Source organism: Agelaius phoeniceus, chromosome 1 (assembly GCF_051311805.1).
Source record: "Agelaius phoeniceus isolate bAgePho1 chromosome 1, bAgePho1.hap1, whole genome shotgun sequence".
NCBI lineage: Eukaryota > Metazoa > Chordata > Aves > Passeriformes > Icteridae > Agelaius > Agelaius phoeniceus.
In genome coordinates this window covers 52,447,885-52,471,018 of record NC_135265.1, presented here as the reverse complement: position 1 = coordinate 52,471,018, position 23,134 = coordinate 52,447,885, and the positions used below count along the sequence as shown (strand labels likewise).

At 37.9% G+C, this 23,134-nt stretch overlaps 1 protein-coding gene across 2 annotated transcripts in view; it reads right to left on the bottom strand.

The window, feature by feature from the left end:
* TPK1 (thiamin pyrophosphokinase 1) overlaps positions 1–23,134 on the bottom strand; it is a 304,375-nt gene that overhangs the window by 239,432 nt on the left and 41,809 nt on the right. The window contains exon 2 of one of the 2 annotated variants that reach the window (XM_054639468.2): positions 6,799–6,873. The exons of the other annotated variant lie outside the window; for it this stretch is intronic. Within the exon in view, the coding sequence (XP_054495443.1) occupies positions 6,799–6,873 (75 nt within the window). The remainder of the gene's footprint in view (positions 1–6,798; positions 6,874–23,134) is intronic. 2 annotated transcript variants of the gene reach the window in all.

The window sequence follows — 23,134 nt, the reverse complement described above, 5'->3', positions numbered from 1 at the left end:
GGATTTGCATCCTGGCTTCATAGAAAAGGCACTGTAATAACCTCCCATTTTTTCCTTTTGCTGTAATCATCTGTTAGGCTTCTCACTTGTACTTCAAAGTAATTCTCTATTGTTCTGTTACTCTGAACTTCAGCTCAGCAGGGTTTAGTTTTTCAAAGCATCACAGAGGGGAATCTTAATTACTCTATTTTTTTTTTAATTTTTTCAAACAAAATCTCAAATCCATAAAACAAACAAAATTATTTTAGATCAGAATTTCCTGCTGCTGGATTCACAGAGAACTAAAATCAACAACAAAGCACATTCAGTCGACTGTGTCTCAAAATTTATCTAGAGACCTCATTCTGTCACAGCTTCTACTATGGTGAGGTGACTTGAACCATGCAAAAGGCCTAGAAGATCAGCTCTGTCCTCACCTTTGCCTTTAGCTTTGCTAAAAAATTCACAAAAATACCGAGACTTACCTTTTAAATTGTCCACACACCTAGGCTACGTCTCTCAAGAACCCAAATTCTGAACCAGAAAGGCACTAAAAATACATATGTCACAAATAGAGCAATTTTATCATATTTCTGGAGTTTTAAGCTTAGTTTTCTAAAGATAAATCAAAACTTCCAGTTCAGCACTGAAAATCTGGTAGATATCAAGCTTATACAGAGTCATAGGCAAAGCACAGTCTACAAAAGCTCTCTTCCCAAAATCCCTTCTAGTACAAACTACTGCATGTCCTAAGATCCAGATCCTACTTCACACCTTGAGTCCTGTGCCCAGTTTTGCTTGTCTCTTTAAAGAAAAGCAAAACATACTGAGGTGCTGGAGCATGTCCAGAGAAGGGCTACAAGGCAGGGGAAGGGTCTGGAACACAAGCCCTGTGAGGAGCAGCTGAGGGAGCTGGGGTTGTTTAGCCTGGAGGAAAGGAGGCTCAGGGGAGACCTCATCACTCTTCACAGCTGCCTGAAGGCAGGCTGGAGCCAGATGAAGGTCAGCCTCTTTCCCCAGGTAACAAGTCACCAGATAAGAGATGTAACCTCAGACAGCTCCAGGGAAGGTTCAGGCTGGACATCAGAAGGAATTTCTTCACTAAAAGGGTTGTTAAATACTGGAATGGGCTGCCTAGGGAAGTAGTAAGGTCACAGTTCCTGGAGATGTTCAAGAAACAACTGGATGTGGTACATAGTGCCATGTGCCAGGTGGTGATCAATCAAAGGTTGGACTCGATGATTTTAGAGGTCTGTTCCAAATGATTCTGTGGTTCATGTCCAAGCTTAAAGCATGGTACTAGCCAGCCCTAAAGAGTGCCAGATTTTCTTGTTCCTACAATATATCATAGATTCCCTACCCTTAAGAACACTTCAAATAACTTCTCTCAGACTCCTGTAGTTGAAGGACCCCTGAAATTGAAGGACCTAACTCATATGCAATCCAACAACAGGCACATCACCATAACAAAATGTTGTTTAAATCTAAATTAAGTGTCACAGAGCATCAAATTTAAGTTATTAAATACAAACTAGAAATTATATTCCTGTTTTGATTCAAATGTGGAAAAATGAACTTCATACTGACGTTTTAGAATTCTAATAGAACAGAGTCCCTCTGTTCTCAGTAGATCAGAGTAGTTTAGCTGAGGCCAGCAGTAAGAGTTACTGCTAGTCTGGATGCCTGCTAGAAAGTGCAATAAAGCATACAAGCCCATGCGACATCCCAATCACCATTTTTATGAACATTTTCCTATTTATTAATAGTAGCTGCTCTGAATTCCCTCAAGTTTTATGCCAACTGCCAATTCTGGGTCCAGTACAAATTTGAGATATATTACAAGCAAGTTCAGCTAGAAATGAAAATAAAAGGTGAGAAAAAAGCTCACCATATGCCAACAAGGCAAGCTCATTGGATGGCAGGTAAAAGGGCAAGTGAATGGCTGCACATACTAATAATTCTGGAAGTGTAGGTGAGTTCAACCCCCAAAGACTAAAGGAAAAGGTGTTAGTCATAGAGAAGAAAAAAACAGTACCAGGGAAAGTCAGGTTATTTCCCCTCCTCTTATTAAACTACAGTATCTTTTCTTCAGACATTAAAACTGTTCCAAATGATCTGTTACCTTCCCCTCTGTAAATCTGAACTGATACCTGAACTTTGTATTGCTACTTATATCTTATTTCCCTCTTAAACCTCAACTGAAGACATTCAAAATATCAATCACTGCAGACAAAAGCATATGGAACATAAAATGTATGGCAGCATGTGGCATTCAAAGACAGATGACTTGGAAATCATGCATACAAATCAGCACCTTTTCTGATCTGATGGTTCAGTTAGGAGAGATATTTGGTAATGCAGTCACCTCTAGGTGCTGACCAACAATTCATTTTTGGCATTTTCACCAAAGAGTAGGTTGGCCTTGACAGGAAATTTTCCTGACATTCAAAAGAAGATTTGGAATGCAACAGCTGCTTTGATTGAGCAGTTGCAATATGGGTATTGATAGAGAAAACTCAGTTTATGGATAAGCCATCACAATATAAATAGTCTAAGAAAATACCATTTGAAGACACTTTAACAGATTTTGGATTTGACTTACTACACTGCTGCCATAGAAGAGTGCTTTCTGTTATCTCACTACATAGACCTCACACACAATACAGAGCTGGAGTCTCCAGGATGAGCAACATTCCTCTTTCTGGGGCTCCTCCCTCTTCATGATCTACAAGGTATCATAAAATGCCCATATACTATGCATATGGAGTGGCTGGTCATGCTGTCTGTAGAGCAGCACAAGATGATGCCGATAGACCCCAAAATCCTTCACTGGAAAGAACTGTCTATGGAAGAGACTGTTTAGGGATGTGCCCCTGAAGGATATTTTTGCAGCCTGGTTTCATAGATGTCTCCTTTCTATTGACTTGTCCAACATTAAACACACCTCCCACAAGTCAGGATTCAGTCAGCCTGCTCCAAAGGGATGATGGTAGCTTATTCTAACACATTAGCCAAAGACATTTGGTAGTAAGAATGGCTGATATTTGAAGTTGTTCAACATGTTTTGTTTGATGAAAAGCTTTCATGGAAAGTATTTATTTGTGGAAAGAAATCACAATCCTTTTGAGGAAGGCACAGTGGCCAATGTATGACAACCATTGTGAGAACTAAAAAATACATATGGAGACATTTTCCAACTGTAAAGCCCAACATCATCAGGTTGCTATAGAATGTTGTCATTTCACTCTGACTTTATTTAAATAATCTTATTTTCCAGAGCATAACTCCTTGTTCTTTAGAGCTGTCATTGTCAACATTTAAGACTGGAAAGCACTCTGCAATGTACAGCCATTTAACATCCTATCATAAAGCAGAGACATAAGGAGATTTTGGATCCTTTGAGTAGCTTGTAGGGGTAATGTTTTCAGAAACAAGAAACAATTTTCAGATCCTGAACTTAAAGATAAATTTCACTGAGGTGATTTCTCAGCACTTCAATAATTCTGCCTCTTCCCTAGGGAGACATCAAAAAGTCAGAGCACTCAACGCTAGACACAGCTGTAATTCTTGGCATAAGTAAGTCATTGCATTTCTGATTAAAGAGATTTTTAAAAGAAGAATCAAAGTCTCAGGAACTTTCATTTACTCCCCAGAAAGCCCATTCTGTTTCCAGCCACTAAAACCCAGGCTTTTGTACTTTTCAAACTTAATATAAAGACAGCTTCAGACTTTCAACTCACAGTCAATTCTGTGAAAGATATATTTACATTTGAAATCACCTGAGAAGTAGCCCCAGAGACTAATTCAAACTGGATTTTTTCACCACCATATTTTTTTTATTAAATAGGATTCAAACAAGGAGCTAGAAACTTTGCATAAGCAGGGATTTAGGATGCATGACAGTGTTGTTAAGGTAAGACCTACTGGATCTAATCTTCCATATAGAAAACTGACAGACAGAAAAGTGTGCAGCTTTGAGAAAAGCAGGGTCCTGACTCTTTGACATATTTTCCACATTACCTCCTGTTCCCCTTCATCGACCTATTCTCTTCAATTCCTCTTGCCATTTGTTTTTTTCCCTTCTCACTATATGCAGCCCATTAAATCCTTCAGGGAACAACCAGTGTTGTCTGCCATATGAGTCTTCATCCTGCTTTGGCAAACTGTCCCTTTTCCAGCATTTCATCCATCCTGCTTTTAGGACAGCACTAATACTGCATGACTGTACCAAACACCAAACACATGTACATAATCTAGACTGATTCATTACAGTAATGATATATAATAGATTAAAATCATATAGTCCTTAGCTTGTACTCCTTCACTGTTGTCACTTATCCAGCTTGTATGGCAAGAATAGTAAAAGAGGTCTCTTGGAAATGATGAAATCTGATTTCAGCGTCCTTCACAAAGCACAAAGAAGGAAGTTCATGCAAACTTGTACTGACTGAAATAGTTCTTTAGAAAGTATGTCAGTAAAAATAGATTTCATAAATGTGTGTAATAAGACAAAGGTTAATTAGCTGTAACCACTTTTTCTCAAGGTCAAGAGGAGTTACACCTGGGATAATTTTAGCCTAGAATAGCCACTTATTGATGTGATTTTCTTTTTTTTTTAACTTAGGACATCTCACATCACACCACTTTTTACTTGACAGTAAACTGACAGGACTAACAAAAGAAATTATTTTGAGAGGTGTCATAGAGTAACTTTATGATGCTTGTATCATTTGTTTTCCTCCCAAATTTGCCCTAAACCAGGACAATAGGACCCAGACTCCTTGAAAATAACATATTTCAGCATTCTGTACTGAGTATAACAACCCAAAATTCCTGTAACTCAGAGAAGTGGGACAATATTTTATCTTATTTTTCCTTTGCATTTTTCTCTCCCTTTCTCCCCAGGTTTGTGTAGCTAGCAATATTCTGTGGATAAACAGCCCCATTATTTCCTCCTCATCTCCCCTTTATGATATCTCAAGCATATACTGCTTTGTTCCTAAGGATGAATCCTTCAGAACTTCTTTCAGTTCACATATCAAACCCCCAGGTTCTCCTAGTGCTCTAACAGTCCCTGTGTTAACACTCCTCCAGAAGCAGCATCCAGAAAACTGCTGACACAGTCCACTAGCACTGTAAGCCAGGCATTACCAAAACCTTGTCCTGGATTCACTAAGGTTTGCTGCAGCTGAGATGCTTTGAAGAAAAACATTTCATGTTTACCATCTAACCACCTACATCGGTCATTTTACTTAGAAAATATCCACCTATTTCTTAATCTACCAGCAAAAGTCTTAATAGCTTAATTAGGACTTCTGCTCTTCCCACAAATTCTTTGGAAAGGAAAACTGTTTACAGCACCAGTGATCACTTTCAAAACAGTTATGCTCAAAGAGCAGGAACCCATTGAGGTAGCTTTGAATTAGACAGTCTTTGGCCTACTTGATTTTATTTAGCTTCTTACTTCAACCCTTTACAGAAGCACTACAGTTTAAAGGCTCATTAGTGTTACAGTAAGAACACTATGCCCCATGATTTGATCAAATGAGGAAGATTTAAAATTCAAAAGGACAGAGAGACAGAAAAAAAAGTCTAATCAACAAAATACAGCACTAAAGCAACACATGCAAGGTACTACAAGACACTAAATACTGCCATTCAGAAACTGTGCGTGTCTGGTTTACTGCCTCTTTTTTTAACCCCAATCCTGAAAACAGGAAAGGTGGGACAAAGAAATAAGATCAAAGGCTTCACCTTGTTTCCTTCTCTATTTAATACAAAGTAGGTGTTTCAGTGCAGCTTTTTAAATGAAAAAAAATATGTAGAATCACATCTATAAAATAACTGGACAGCCCTTCCACTGAGTGCTTGTTACTTTCTTGCTGATTATGCAAATGATCAGCAAGAAGTGAGTCTGAAAGTGAGTGAATGAAAGTGAGTCTGTTTGGGATACAGCACCTGTTCAGATGCTTTGAATCATCTTGTACAACTCCTCTGGCTATATGGGTACCTAATTTGGGTTTACTGGAATTAAGTACTATATCCTGCCCACTTCATCCCTTATTTCAATTCCTTTTAACTGTACAGCTACCCCATGCCAGCCCTTCTGCCTGTGGTGCAACCAAATAGCTCTATCTGCTCCAGTCAGTTAAGAGGAATCTCTCTGCAAGGTTCCTATCCTGGGAATAAGTTAGAGACAGTTCCTGTGGCTTTTCAGAAAGCTTCTGAAGGACTACATTCCTGCATGGAGGAATTAATAGCTCCAAGCTTGTAAAGATTTACATATCTCCACAAAATGTCAGCAAATCTGAAGCTATCATACCAGAGATGATGATTAGCACTGTGCATATTTAACAAAGGAGTAGTGAAATCTGATTTGCATATTTCTAACAAGCACACAAATTCCCCACCACTTTCACAACTTAGTATCTACACGGTTCATTTTATTTTGATTAAATTTAACACTTTTCACTGATGACCTTTAAAGAAATGCTCACTTCCAGACTCTTAAATGTACCATTGATCTGCTACACTTTGTCAGCAAAACAATGATTGTTCCTAAGAAGCCTCTGAAAAGCTACAGTCTTACACAGATCAGTGCACAAAGTTCCCTCTGACGTGTGCAATGCAGGGATGCAGAATTTGCATGATCAGCTCATTTGCTGCATTCAGCAACAAAGGACATACTCTGCCAGTTCACACCCTCACCAGAAGGTTGCTCTAGTAAAGAGGAAGTCACCACACTTCAATTCAACAGACATGAAGCTGGGTAACAGCTAAGAAAATAACCAAATGAAGATGTATGTAAGTTATTATTACCTCTGCTCCACAGACAATGGAAATGACCTTTGTTGAAAGGCTGGTTCAGAATCAGAAGGCAAAACTTCAGGTTCCCTGTAAGATAAATGTTGGCTCTCATTAGCAATAATATTGATTTTTTTTTGTCCTTTTTTTTAATTTTATTTTTGCCAGATGTATTTTAGTCCAACCACATCAGAGTAACTCCACGAATATCCTTGCTTCTCAAGTTTTACCACTGTCAGATTGAGAAACTGTCAGAACTTCATAAAATACCTTTTACTTGGTAGGGTTTTGCTACATGATTAATTTATAAGTGACTTTACTTACTGAAGGCCATCCTCAACAGGACCCCACATCTATACAGCTCTCTCATTTAATCTCCCACTTGCTACTGCTGCCTGGATGCAGCAATTACTGATATGAGCTTACCCTGGTCTCTGTTAATGGGGAAGGCTGGAGGAGACTCCATATAAGATCTCTAACCTATACCCAATATTCCACCCTCCTGGAGGATGCAGAACTCTGGCTGCCATCAGTGGCTTCCCTGTGTTTTCATATCATGTATAAGCTTTAATTGCGGTAGATTTCTACAAATAAAGAACGAAAGGCCATGACCCGGGACTTAAAATTAAAAGCTAGTAAAAGCAAAAGTGTACTTTAGCCTGTGTTATCTAGGTGATATTGCAGACTAAAAACCTCAGTGGATTTACAAGCCCAACTTGATTGAGCTCATAAAGCCTCCTGTCCCTGCAAAACATGCATGCTGAAGGTCGATAATAAACCTACAGTTAGAAAAGCCTTAAAAGAAAGAAAGGATGTATGATATGACACACTTTGAATTCAAAGAGTAAATACGTAAATCTTTGACAGCTGCCTGCAGTGGGATTTGCATTATTTCACTTCCTAATTATCTTGCCAATCATATAGGAATACAAGTTTCCCCTGGAGCTTGATATCCTTAGGCAATCGAGTTAATGAATAATATTTGGTCATGTGAAGCCACTGTTATTGAAAAGTGAAATCCTCTATCACTAGAAAGTCTTTTGAGAAGATCCAGTATAACAGGAGGCAGAAGGCTACAGTAGAAGCCTGTGGCCTAAGCCAGACCATGTTATCAAGGAAAATACAGCTGGTCAAACTGCTGAAGTTGAAAGAATATTTAGGGATGGGAATTGGAAGGGTCAGTCTTAAAATAATTATTTAAATGCGTGATTAGGAGAACAAAGTGAAGGTCATCAGACTGGGATACCACTATTCCACCTCTTCTGCCCCTTTCTCTTTGAGTGATTTAGGGTTTCCCTCCCCACTGAACCATTTGAGGCCTCAGTTTCCTAAAACAGAAGCAACAGTATTGTTCTCCTTCATAACTATCAAGAGAAATAGAAATGAAGACCTAGATTATTTTTACTCTAGTGAAAATTCTACATGATTATCATAGCCTGGTGCTTTCAAATACTTTCCCTCAAGCCTTCTGCTTCCATCTTTGCTGACATTGACCTCACTTCCATTTATTTTATGTATATATAGGAGAATAAATTTTCATAGAGAGAGGTGGAGGGACCAAGTAAACAAAGGAAAGTGAGAAAAGTTTTTTCTGAGTGCAGTTTTGCCTTGTCCTTGAACTTTAAGAGAAAGGTAGAAAACAATACATTCAAACTAAGTGCCAATTTCCAGCTGCCTCACAAAATGGGACCTCAGCAGCAGATCTCCTAATGATTGTTAAGTGAGAAAGGCTGCCAACTCCTTGTATTAAACATAATCATCTAGTGATGCTCTCCATTGAAAAGAGCCAGCAAATATCCCAGGTTCTGTTACTGGTACAGTAATACAAAACAGGCACAGGTGCTGTAAGCCTATTCTTGCTGGTGAATCACAAAAGGCATTTCTGTGAATGTTTTAAACCCTTAAACCATTTCAGCATATGATTGCAGCTTTTTTTTTTTTGCCCATCAGAAGTACTCTTGTTATATATATTAGGGTACATTTTTGAAGCCAAGACCTGGCTGCAGGTGTCTACACTGAGATTTCAGAGGCTGATTTTCAGAGATGACACTTCTAAGAGCTTCCAGTGAGGCCCATAAGAGATGCTGGGTCTTACATGTTCAGTTGTTGCAAAGAAGTCAAGAAGTAGATGCCCACAGCACACACAGTTAGGAGATGGAGCGGGGATTGTCTTTAGGGTGCTTTGTTGTTTGGGTTTTTTAAAGTGCAGTTATGGGCTGAAAAAGTAGAGAAATGGAAATTATTGTTTCACCTGCTTTTAGAGAAGTGAACACTCCAGTCATTTCAAACCAGTCATTTCATACAATTAAGGCATGATAAAATGCTATGATTAATGGTATGATTAATGCTGACAAAATGAGCCTAAATGTCAATATTTTAATGGTGCCTGCAGAGTTAATACAAAGCTGCACACGAGGCTCAGTCCTCAGTAGATGTAAAACAGTAATAAAATTGGGCTGCAATAATTTGCAACCATTGCCCTAAAAACTATTAATATATTGGGACATCTAATGGCAAACACCCAGTCAACAGACAGAATTTGCAACATTAATAGCTCTGAGAAAAACTTATGAGAGCTCACTGTGCCACTGCTCTGAACACTCTACTGGCTATTCATTTGAAAACAAATCTACTTTGAGGCCATTTATCTTTAAAAGCCCTCAACAAATTAGGACATATCTATCTTCTGGACTGTCTACCCATCTATTTTTCACAAAGATAATTAGCACCCTGACCCAACTCTTAGTGACATTGTGCTCTGTTTGGACTAATGGGAAAAAGGTTTCTGTAAGCAAGAAATCACCAGCAATATCCCCAGATATGGATGTCTCCACTGAAGAAGCTTTTGTGAGCCTTTTCCTAAAGGCAGAATAAGTTTCTCTCTTGCATAGTTTCTTCCATTTTTAGTATAATTTTCTCTTTCATTATGTACTTTTGCAGCTCTTGCAGCCTGAGCAAATTCAACCATCTGCAGCAAAAGCAGAAAAGAATAAACTTCTCCTGACAAAACCTGCAGCTTATTTTTGATATTTACATCAACACAGAGAACAAATGGAGTCACATCCCATGGTCAAAGTCCTCCTGTAGAAGAATTAGCTACACAGTAAGGCCTGTGATGTACAGGCCTACAGAAAAGGAGGATGACTATAGGAAATTTTACTTGCATTTAAGGAACCAAATTCTCCCCCCCTCTTGTTTTTCTATTTGATGCTTATAAACCTTGCAGTCTTACAGGCATAACTTACTGAGAAAGAATGAACATGGGCACAACTATGTGAACAGGCAGTTACATGAAAAAATACAGCTAAAATATCTTCTGGCAGACTTGGAAAAATCCTAATCTTTGAATAAAACTGGATCACTTATTTCTGTTGGAAACCTTTCCTAAGTTACAAATCAGTCCATCAATCAATCAATCAACAATGCCTACAAGTTTCTACACTGGCACCATCACCTCATCCTTACTGATTTTTTTTTTTCTTTTTCTTCTTTCCAAAATTATTTAGCTGAACTTCTTTGATGAAACTTCTTATGCAAAGCATGAGAAGCAACTTTTCTTGCTTTGAAAAGAGCTTTTATCAAAAGTGTTGTGAACCTCCCTGATAGCCTATGCACTGCCTATGCAATGACTTTTTACCACATGGTAACTCACTCTGAACAATTCCAATATATTTTAGAGCACAGATTTGCTATTCTAAAAGCCTTCTTGGCTTCTCCCTGTTATATTGTATTTACCTAGCTATTTTATACTTATAATATCATTATGCATTTTTAATTCATTCCCTTTGCCCCATGCCAGTCTTAAGGCAGTATGTCCATCACAAAGCATAGGTAAAAGACACATTTTTAAAGACAACCTTTTCTCTGTAGCCAATAAATTAATATATGCCACTTTGCTTCCTTTCAGTGTTAGAATCATATCACTAAAGAGTTTCTCTGCATACTGCAAGGATGTTGGTATTGAATTTTCTGAAGTGGGGAAAAAACTTTCAATGCTTCAAACAAGAGGACCTTTGGGAAAGATCACTGCTATTCCCAGACTTTCTGACATGATGTAAGTGCTAATACAGAATGGGGGGACATGCTGTGCTAAGATACAGGCATGCCTCAAGGTGCTGAAAAAGTATGACTTCAAATTCAAAGTTTCAGCCACAGAAAGTGGCTTCCACTAAACAATTAATGTTTTGGGTTTGTTTCTTTGGTATTTGCATTTTACTGTTTGCCTGAAGAGAAGCCATTCCTTTCCCTTCCATGATCCATCAAACATCAGCAAAGAAGGAGGTTCAGTGCTGAGGAAGAAGTAGGCAAGAGACAGGTAGTATAGGAGCAGAGCTAAAAGTTGGAAGGTGGTTATAAGTTTCCAGAAAATTTGTGTACTGATAGAAATATATCTAAACACCCAAGATACTAACCAAGATCCATTGAAAAGACACTGCAGTTATACACATTCCTGAGCATATAGGTGGACATCCAAATATACAACAGCTTCTGAGAGAAAAAGCTCTGAGTGATCTTACTGAAAACTTCCTGCTTATGTTTCTGTTCTCACATCAGTCTACAGATGCACCATGATATACATAAATATACCATAACAGCAAAAAAAAAAAAACAAAAAACCCACACGAAAACAAAAAGCCCACAAAAAATAGCCAAACAAAAACCCCCAATGAAACAAAAAACTAATTAAAAAAACAAAAATGAACCCCCCCAAAAAAAAATTGTTTCCAGTACCATAACTTTCTCAGAAAATTCCTGCCCCTCAGATTAATTTTAAATGAACAGTCACTGCCTACTTAAATGCCAAGTACATAGGAAGGGACAAGGCTGTTTTTCACAGTTCCAAAACTGACTGATAAGACTGTACAGAAACAGGGCTGAGGCAGCTCTTTGGGCAGTTGATGTTCCTTCAGCTGCACAAGAATTAACACCAAAATTGTGATTCTAAGAATTCCACATAAGTCAGATGTGCTGTGAGCCTATCATAATAAACCCTTGGGAAAGCAGTTCATGAAACCAGCAAACATAACAAAACCACAGTAACAATCAATCCAGCTATTGCTACAGATCACCAGAGCAAGATTACTGTGGGTTTTCAGACTTGGGGTTTTCAAACTAAAACAAAGGAGTTTGGGGGAATGAGCACCAAATCTACACCATTTTACTGCCAAGTAAGCACCTGTCTCCAAATGTAAATTCAAAACTGATACAATTCTTATTGAAATGGACCATTTCATTCAGGGCTTTTTTCAAGAGCTACCATCCACTTCTCAAACATACTCAAATGGAACAATCTCACCACCAGGAATGAAGTAAATTATTGAGTAGAAACTAAGGGGGAGCAGGTCTGTCAGACTAAGGAGTATTCCCCATTTTCTGAAAGGCTTTCTTCATCATGGTTGTTTGCTTTTTGTTTTTTAGACATTGAAAAACCCAACCATAGTTTCCTACCTGCTACACACATACAATTCTTAATTTACTTGTTGATATAGCACTTCTTGAAAGTTGGCTTCTCATTCACAAGCCAAGATTCTGATTTTATCAGTTAATATCTTTGGTAGCTCACTATGAGTAGTATGTAGATCTACCTCAGCAAGTGGCATAGCAGAATAAAATCAGTCTGTAAAGCAAAACTGTTGGTGCTGAAGGTATGATATTCACATCACACATGTTCTGGGAGAAAGGAAGAGAGGGAGGCTACTTCAGGTTAAGTTTAGTCTGGTTTTGTAGACACATTAGCAGTAGGAGAGGGTTATGTGCACTCCTACAGCACATTTTTATCCAAAGGAAATTAGTTTACATATTCCAAAACCACCCTGCAACATGAATTAAACCACAGCAAACAGGCAGGATCACGTGACTTGCTTCAAAATTATATTCTTGATCCACAGTAAAATACTAATGTAAATATGCCAATAGCCACATGGCTTTTGGCTTCTGAATTTTTATTCATATTTTATGCTGCAAGATCAGTTTAACTTACATGACACTTTTTAAATTTTATACTCATCAAAATTTGGTGCTAAACTTAAGCTTTTTATATTTAAGAGCCAATCTAACACCTTTATCATGTATGGAAGGTGTAAGGGGGACTTAAAACTTATAAATATAGCATTTTAAACTCCTGAAAAAGCACTTAACATCAAACCCTAAGATGCTATTTCTAAGGTTATCTTTTAGGTTAAAACCTCACTTTGAACAGAACAAATAGTGCACCTTCTACAAAAAAGACTCCTCATACTGCTGTTCTCTTTCTTGAACCAAGACTTCCCCCAACACTACTTCCTTTCATGGGGAAAGCCAGTGCTCTGCTGCGATACCAAGGAATATAAAAAAGGATAATTTCCTAGGATCATTATGCAGACCAAATCAACACTCTAAAATATAAACATTTCACGTTTTAAAATTTTCACAACTCCTGCAGAACTACTACTCTGAAAATGGTAAAACTTCAAGTCAGTAAAATCTACTTCCTCCATCTGTGCTCCTGCTGAAAAGGTAGTTGTCAGCTTTAATTCAGAGAAACACTTAAGCTTAGACTACTGTATTAATTATAGCCACTGCTAATAAAACATTGTGTAGTTGCTTTTTTCCACACTGAATCCCCAGCCTCCAAACAAGCCATTTAATTTTCCTCATAACAGCGACAACTCCAGTAATAAACCTGCACAAATTATGTAAAAGGATCACAGACCTTACAAACATGTTCTCAAACTTCTTGAATGAATAAATCAAATATGCATACACAACTGATTTTTGTGCAAAGGCACTGTTATCCCTGTCAATGCATCTTAGTGTTCATTTTTTCATGTAAATTCTATTGATTTTTAAATATTTTGCAGCTCTTAATTCTCCAGGCAAATTCCAGTAAGAGTAGGGAGAAGAAGGGATTTGTGCAAACAGTCTTATTGAAAAGCTGCAATGTGTTACCCTCTGGAGAACACTCTACAAGAATTTATGTGGATGAATTCAAACGAACTAATTTCTCACAATAAGTTACAAACATGGCCATACACATGGGATAATTTACCCACATCATCAACCACTGTGCCTAGAAGGGTGCCATGCCTTGCAATGAAATTTGTCAATTAATGCTGGTGCTTCTCTGGAGAATGTGAGAGCTGCATTTCTGATTTCACTGTGTGATGGGATGCTTCTTTTCATCTTAAGTCCTATAGTCTGTAGCTGCATTTCTGAGTACTTGGGACTTCTACTCTTTATGTGTAAAACATCTCAGTCTGGTCAAGCAGAATAAGGTCACACAATTCCCAGTAGTGAATCTTCAGCTTTAGATAACTCGTCCAGCATCACAAAGAAACTTCATGGCAGCATTCAACTCTCTAGGGCAACACAGAACTCAACTGAATCATGAGAACTTACTATTTAAATAGAAATCCTAACCACACTTACTATTATATACATGGAAGTGATGCTTGTGTCCCATTACCAACTCTCATTTGAAAATAAACACAGTGGAGTAACCAGTCACTTTGTGGGGGCAGCAATGTACACAAACCATAAAGCAGGCTTTTCAAGGCACACACTGGCAGATGCACCATTTGCCACTGCAAGGCCTTTGGCTTGATTTGCCTCACACCCTTGTGCTTGTCTCGAGGGATGTGGCCAGACCATACCCATCATTCTGCACCTTATGCAATCTGGACTTTCATTTCCAGCCAAGCACAGCAAAGGTCAGAATTAACTGGAAGCAGCAGTGGTTGGTTTAGCTATTATTGCCTGTTCACTTACACTCTTCCAGTGTTCAAGATTGGACTCAAATTATCCAACAATCCAACAAAGAGAGATTTCTGATATAGGCACAGACAAGTAGAGGTCTACAATATTATTCAGACATGTTTTATCCTGTGGCATGGAAAAAAAAAAAGTCATGCTGAAGTGATGAATAGGAAGTGCAATAGCAGGAAGAAAGACAATTTTGTGCAGAATGGGAAGGCTAGTCACCAGGGCTGCAGAATCAGACACAACTTTCACATTTAAGGTGAACTTTTAAAATGCATTAATTTCACTGCAACTATATTATAAAAAAGTACTAAATGCTTTTCTTTGTTATTCACAGGCAAGTCATCATCTGAAACAGAACCAATTTGACACCTTTTGATACCAGTTGGAAGACCTTCTAAGACAAGAATTAGACAAACAGTCCTGCTATAAAAATATTGATAGTCTTATGGTAAAATTGACTTCAGCGTTTAAAACTTCTAGGCACAGACCATTAGACTGGAGCTTAAATCTGCATCAAAGTAAAACTGAAAGCAAATCTTGAGAAAATCTAAACAACTACTATTCAAGGAAGTTCCAACATTAAATGAAAAACAAAGATATGTGTTCACTTTCTTGCTCTGTAATAGCCAGGACTAATGTAATGCCCTCCATGCATTTTAAAACCACAGCATCAACACTGTCTGAATACATCACACTAACAATACTTGTTATCTGGGATGGCTTATTCCAAGAAGACAACGAGGCATACAAGCTCCCCTGGCAGTCGATATTGTCAGCTCAATCTGCACACAGCAAGGGCAAGGTGACTTAAAGGAATCACAAGGCAGAGCAGGCAGATGTCAGTAGTCTCTCTGGGCAAATAGGTACAAAGCACAACCCCTTCAGCAAACATTCAGATCAGCGAACAGTACAGGGCCATTTCTATGGTCAACAGATATCTTTAGATATTTTCTACAGGATAAACAAAATGTAATATGCATTTAATGATTCACATATTGGAGTACTGACCAAAGAGTACAAACCACGAGAACACAAAAGTGCCTGACTGCACAGCATTTGCACAGCAAGAACCCCTGCTTGCTGCTACCAAGCACTCCACTGAGCCTTCAGTTCCTGGCACTAACATCTCCTATGCACATAAAAGTCTGAATTCTATTTGCACCAAGATGCTCTTTAAGAGGCTGACAGAACCTGATGCCTCTCTTGATGTCAAAACACCACTCCTATCCACCAACGAGACATTCCTCCACTGATCTCATTGGAAGCACACGTTTCAAGTAGCTGTTTTTGGAGCATACCTATTAGATCCTGCTTCACAATGTCAGCTATCTCGTTTTTAAAAAATGAGAAGGAGATATACCTTTTATCAGCATGGATTAAGTTAGTGTGTGCCTTCAGGAGACTGATGACCCACATTCAGGTTCCCTCTCTATCAAGAGGGAATTCACATCCAAATTCAGTCAAGACAGCACTCTCCTCCCCAGACACAACATTATTCTTGGGGAAGAAGATTCTTCCCTCCCTGCTACAAAATGAAATATATGATGGGACTATTTTCATAAAACAGTTAAACATGAGTAGCCTGTGGAAGTCTGATTCTGCAGTCCACTAACCTAAACAAAGTTTGTTCTCCAATTTATTCAAATCTCTCTTTTCCACTTTGAATACATCCCCCAATTACTTCACCATGGTATTACAGAATTATATCCACTGCTTCCTCCCTAATGTGCGACATGCTGTCGGAGAACAGTGTAACCTCTGGTTTTGCAGGATAATTTTCAGGCAAGAAGAGTGGTTTTCTAACTATCTTCAGAAGACTTGGCACTAGCAGTCATAAAAGGAGGGAATAGCTTTCTGCAACACAGCATAAAATGTCCAAATCCAACAGAGCAGGATTTTAGATGCTACAGTCTTCCCGCTTCTCATGGTATTCCCACTGCCAAACTCAGCTTGATTCCTCCTTAGTACATTTACACTGATGGATTGTACACTTTGTATAAAATTTCTCCCTCTTCCCTTTATATACAGTCGCACTACCATGCTGAGGACAAGGACACCATCATTAGAAGTCCAGTGTGCATCCACTGAATAGCCCAGGGGCTAAATTCCAGTAAAATGTTGTGAAGGCACACAGCAAAGTTCCATCTTCAGAAAGGGGAAAACAGGCATTATATGACTGTAGGAAGATCCCACTCCTATGCAGCAAATGAGTCAATACGAAAAGACAAAAGTTCCTTTCCGCTCTTCAGCTTTATCTGATAAGACACATTACAAATTGCAAATGGCTTCTGGCCAAACTCCAGTGTGGACAATTACAGGCTTCTCTTTTCCTACCTCTGTTCAGCCATCCAAATGAAATATGCTATCTCCCACTGTCCCAGACTCATGTGTACTAATTAAGCACTTATTTAAAAGCACAAAGCCTTCAACCAGGCTACAATGTACTTTGGAGATGGTTGGATTTTGTATTTAGTAAGTTCACCGAGTTTAAAAAAGTTGAGCAAATTGTGACCCAAGTAACATTAATTATTAACTTCTCAGATATAACGGATGAGACTGATGAGTCAATTCCCATTGACTCCCAGGATTTTACCTCATATGCTTTCATGAAAATCCATGCTGAGACAGCTGGTTCAGCAACACCCCAAACCCCTTTGAGGTGCATGTCAGAAAGGACATTTGTGCCCATACCACATTTTCAGTCTTGCTGTTTTCCCAAAGCAGATTATTCTGTACTTTGAGGTCCAGAGTGCCATCCAGAAGATTCAGAAAAGCAAAGAGGCTTTCCAGGTGGTTTTAACAACAGCCCACACAAGCAGTGGTGGCAGTGGGAGGGTGTTTGGGCCTCTGGAGTAAGATTATGGCAAAGAATGATGAGGAGGGGAATGTTTTCTTATATTACAAAAAGAGTTTTTAACAGATATAGGAAGGAAAGACAATGACTTTAATTTCCCAACATTCAAAAACATTTCACTCCTAAAATTATGTCTTCTGATTTCATGAGCTTAATTTTATTATTTCTAGAGTTGTTGTTGTTTTTTTTTTTACCATATGAAGGCAGCTCCATTTTTCTGCCTGTTTTAGGACATTCTATAACTTTATTACCACTGGCTTCTTTTTCTAACAAAACATTTTTAAGACCTCTCTGTATATATTTTATAAATAGATAAATCTATACTTGGAGAAAACAAGGTAAAATAAACAAAAAGAAAGACAAAAAACCACAAAGGTGATGAAAACTGCATTACATTATCAGTCAGGTAAGGAATTTTTATGTAACCTGGATGAAGTTCCTCTTCACATTTTATTCTGTAATATGTCATTATGCTGCATCTGGCAGAAAAATAAGACCTAAAGTCAAAGTTCTGTGGACTGAATAGCTACAATAAGCTTACTCAAATCAGGAACTAACACCTGTCTCTTGGAATAAAACTAGGGGGTGATAAAGAAACAAAGAGAGAACACTATCAGAGTATCGATGCTTCTTCCACAGGTAAAAAATAATTACCTAATGCTGAAAATTTTGTAAGGAGAGCTGTTTAACATTTATGTAACTTTTAAACAAGATTGAAAAAGCTGTTTGCAAGTAAATGGTGTGATAGCATTACTGGGATCACTGTAGTCTGGGAGAACAGGACACCATATCCAGCAAAGATCAGCTTACAAAAAATAGGTCATGCCTGTAAGGAGACTACTCACTCAAGCAGACCCTCCAAATCATTATGACAAACTGGTCCCATAAGATACCTGTCACACTAATAAAGTTTGGTAGGTTTAGTCACTACACAAAGCCTATGATAACTGCTTTTATTGTAAGTCACTTGTGCTAGTTTATAGTCCCTTGTTTTGACATGCTGCACATGATATATAATTAAAGAGAACTGTTACTTTCCTCCTTTTCTCACAATACAGTAAAGCCTGTAAACAAACACAAGCTCTGGGACCATTAAGAGAGGCTCTTGTTTGCAGACTGTCTTTTCAACCAACTACTTCAATTTCAATGCTAAAACTGTCAAGCTTAATTATGAGTTATGGGGCATAACCATTTCAAAACCATAAATCTATACAGTAGAAAAATATAATGACTGCCTTAGTGAACATCTCTTTTTAAATAAGCAGTATCTCCTACCAAGGCCTAATTTAAGTTCTTTATACACAACATTGTGTGGTAAATAACTTTACTACTTCTCCTGAAGTGAATATTAAGACTACCATAAAGTATTTTCATCCTGATGTCTTTTAGTTTATTTGACTATTTAAAGTGGACCTCAAAGCACGTTCTAGTGCTTACACTGCTACCCCATCCAAATCCACCAGAGCTCTTTGTGATCCTCCAACATGTTTGCACACAACTGCCTTTCTCTCCAGCTTCTTTCAATATCTTGTTTTCTAAAGTCCCTTTGACTTTTGAGTGTGCACAGCTGTTCACACATCCTCACAGCTTCAGGCAGAAAGATACAGAGAAAGAGTTATCAAGAGCTCACCATTGAAGCACTCCCCTTTAAAAAATCCTCAGCATTCAGCACCCCCAGCCTGAGACACTAGTGACACAGTCCAAAAAATCCACCAAAACAGCACTGTAGGGCAGGTGTAGATGTAAATCTCAAAGCCACATTACCCATTCCAAAAGAATCACACATTTATTTCCATTTTAACCGTGGTTATAATCTTCTACCATAACCTCTGCAAAATCAGTGCTCTAGGGAGCACCCAACCCAGTCAGAAAACCTAGTGCAACCTGAGTCATATTGGTACTTTCAGCCAGAAATTAAAATTTAACATGATTACCATGCTTCAAAGGCTTGAACCTCACAGTACTGGACAGATTCTAAAATCAACTGAATATTGCCACTTTCATTATGAAAAGAGTCCCACATACAATCTTACCATTAGCTTTCACATAGTTAAGGTGATTTTCTGGACTTTGCAGCAAAGGAGTTACCCTTAAAAATGCAAATCCTAAAGGCTTAAACCTTTAAGGGTGATTGAATCAGTACCATGTTTATTACTATTTCTTAATCTAATGACTTTTGTAATATGATTGCGTGAGGAAGGTTTCTCCACCTGCTTCATGGACTAACAGATTAATTCAATTTATAGAACTGATGATCATATAATAGTCAGTCTAGTGGCACACCCTTAAAATAAAAGTTTTTAAGGAAACTTAATTTCTATCCTGATGAGCACTTAAACAACATTTGGGCCAAGATCTAGAGGAAATAATAGCTGAATATCTCAAAGCATAATTTATGCAGATTAAACATAACCCTTATCAGCTGTTTATCAGATCCAGAGAGGAACAGCAAATACACCCTGGTCAGCATGTTAGTACACTTGGGGAGAAGATACTTAGAAAAGGAGCTACAGTTCTCTCTTCTTCATTACCCTATCTGGAAAATGTGGTTAATAATAATAATGCTTTGAACTTAAATTTCCATTTGTAGATTTAAAATCACTTTATAAAGGTGCATAAGCATTATTATTCTCATTTCACAGTTGGCCTCACTAAGTACAGAGATTTGTAGCAATTTGTATGAGAAGCAGCATCACCTAGTGAATAAGTTAAGATCTGAAATTATGTCCCCAGGGTTTTCTTCCCAGCTAAATTGTAAACTTCAGACTACACCAATATCCACGGTGGCAAAACCAGACACAGTCCATCTGAAATTGGAGGGTTTCTGCATGAGAACAGGCACACAAGCCAGGAATATATAACATATTCCTGGCTTGTGTGCCTATTCTCATGCAGAGAAAAAGACTTTCTGCCTTACATTGATCTAGTCACTTAAAATAAACTTTCTGCAGCCATGGGGAGATGGACATCACAGATGTCATCAGAGTGTTCAAACATACAAAAAAAAAAGAAATTACATCCGTCCAGAAGAATAAAGGAAATAATAAGATACATAGCAGTGGACAGCCTGGAGTTTAATCAGGAGAGAACTCCTTAACCACTAGCATCAAAATCTTCTCCTCTCTTGTTGACAAAAGATATCTCATGCCGATTCCCTGCAATAACGTTTCTCTTACTCAATATTATTCCTCCTTTGGACAACAGCTCCTGCACATGGCAACAACCTTACCAATGGGTTTTAAAATTTGTCATGAAAAGCACTTCTCTGTGGTAAGCAGTCAGGAAAATACTGAGTACATCTTTTCTGATAATGGAAATAATTTTAGTATATTTCATTCTCAAATATCAGTTGGTCACTTAGGTTAAACTTAAACTAACATTTCCAATTTCCCATTAGACTAAAGGCTAAAAACAAGGGAGCAATATGGTATTTTTTCTTTTTAGAATTATGGGAATGATAAAAATCAGGCTAAAAGGCTAACAGGTAGATAGAAATATTTTCAAGCTTAAAAGTATTATCTATTCTTCAAAAAGCTGCTTAATTTCAGAGCCAGGCCAATAAAGTCAAAAGAATCTCTCATCAAAACTACTCCAATTTTTTTTTCCCAACTATCAGTTGGCCAAGAAAGAATACCAACACATTTAGGAGATTAAGCCAAAAACATGTTTTCAGGCTTTTAAATTTAAATAAACAGAGACCTTAAGTATTTGAAAAATACTGGTATATTACAGAAAAATTACAATAGTTGCCACTGAAATTAATCTGCAATAGCCTGTACACATGAAACTTGTAAGGACAACCAGTTTTGGACACACGAGGGGAAAAAAACAAACAAAAGTGAGCTGTCAAAACAAAAATAAAAAAGTTAAATGTTTTTAATGCAATAATAGTTTACAAAGTTTTATATAGAGTATAATATAGTTAGATCAAATCACTTCTCCAAACATAATATGTTGGACAAAAACCAGGAGATACCAAACTGGGGTTACAGCAAAACACGATTTTGCCACAGATGTTGACACCCCTGCAAAATTTTGCAATTCATAAACAAATGGTCGAAACAACTATTAAATAATTTAAATTTAATAACAGAATAATTTTTTTCCATTCTTCTACTAGTCTTGTAATCACAGAAAAGCCTATACAAATTTGTCAGAAAAAACCCAGCTGCATCAGTTCTCTCTTCTGTTTCAGTTTTGTGTAAAGGCATAAATCCATGATGGATTCAGGTTAATTTATTCCCAGGGCAATACCTGGCATGCTGTGTGTTTGGAGAGTTTAGGGGCATTTATTTACACATTTACCTCTCTAACACGCCTTGACTACAACTAGAGTTGGTCAAAGTATAACAGGTGAATGTGTGTCAATGATAGTGGCAGGCAGAGCAGCACCTTTGGATGATATTTAGAAAACCAAAGATGTGCAGTTTGACCACCTGTGTCAAGAGCTCTTGATCAGTTCTGCAACACAGCACAGCGAGCAACTCTTAAAGGAGGCAATCTCAGTGAAAGCACTTTTCCCTCCCCAGCCAGGGCATTACAGGGCCCCCCACCTGGGACTGTCTTCTATACACAGGACTCATTACATCAGGGAAGATGGTGCAGGGGAGCCTTGAGCTCTGCACAAAAAAATCCCCAGAGAAGCAGCAGAATGGTGATCTGCTGTTTTAGTGTACTTCTGCATTAACTTTTGCTTTAACTCCTCTATAACTGTATGACAACCAAATCAAGGTTTCCTGTCAGCATGATGTACTGGGAACACACATTTCCTCCAGCTTAACAGCTCTTGGGCTTCTTATGCCACCTCCCACTGCCTCCCTAAAGCCACAACAAAGATCACTATCGACCAACATGACAACACCTAACAAGGGTACAGCTGATAAACTCCAAGTTTGATCCTGTCTACAATGCTCATATGCCTCCAGCAGATGATTCATCTGTCTGATTTTGAAACAGGAGGCAGCATTAAAACTAAATGCAGATGAGGAACATGTATCAAATGCAAGTTTTTATTTTAGACAGCATATTCAAGGAGCACCTCTAAATATGGGTAGGATGAAAGAAGAGAAGCCTGAACACTGGTCCCATCAGGACTGGGTTGATTTTCTAGTTTTGCATGTGAATATAAATGAATCTTTAATCAGCATTCGTAATTTCTGCACCAGGACAAAGTTAGAGGAAGCAGAAGTTAAAGCAGGAAAATAAAGAAGGCTGAAAGCATAAAAATATTCATGCACATACACACATGTGCACACTCCCACACATCCAGCAAGCCCTACTTTGCCATATGGGATTACTGCTCTGTATTTAGCTAATGGATTAAGCACCAATAATTTTTTAAAAATATGAATATTACTTTTCCAATAAAAATAAGTCAAGGACTTAAAATAGAAAAGCCTTTTTAATGAAAAACAAATGGCATTTAAAACTTAATGGCCTTTAGGTCTGATAAAAAAGTCAAAGCCTTTATTTAAAGAAAAGAAACTTTCTTTAATAATCACAGGCATTGTAACGCACAAAAGGCACCACTTGCAATGCAGCGAGTGCTACCTATGGCAGTCTGGCTATGGCAAATAATAGGATACTAATGGAAGAAAAAACATATGCCTACAAAAATGATGGAAAATGGTTTAAATCAGATGAGGGGCCATTAAGTTTTGCTTTGAAGAACACGTTTAAAAAACATTGGCAAGTGTAAACATTCTTAAGCCTAGTGATGACAAGTCAAATCAAACAGATCTTCACGTACCCCTAACT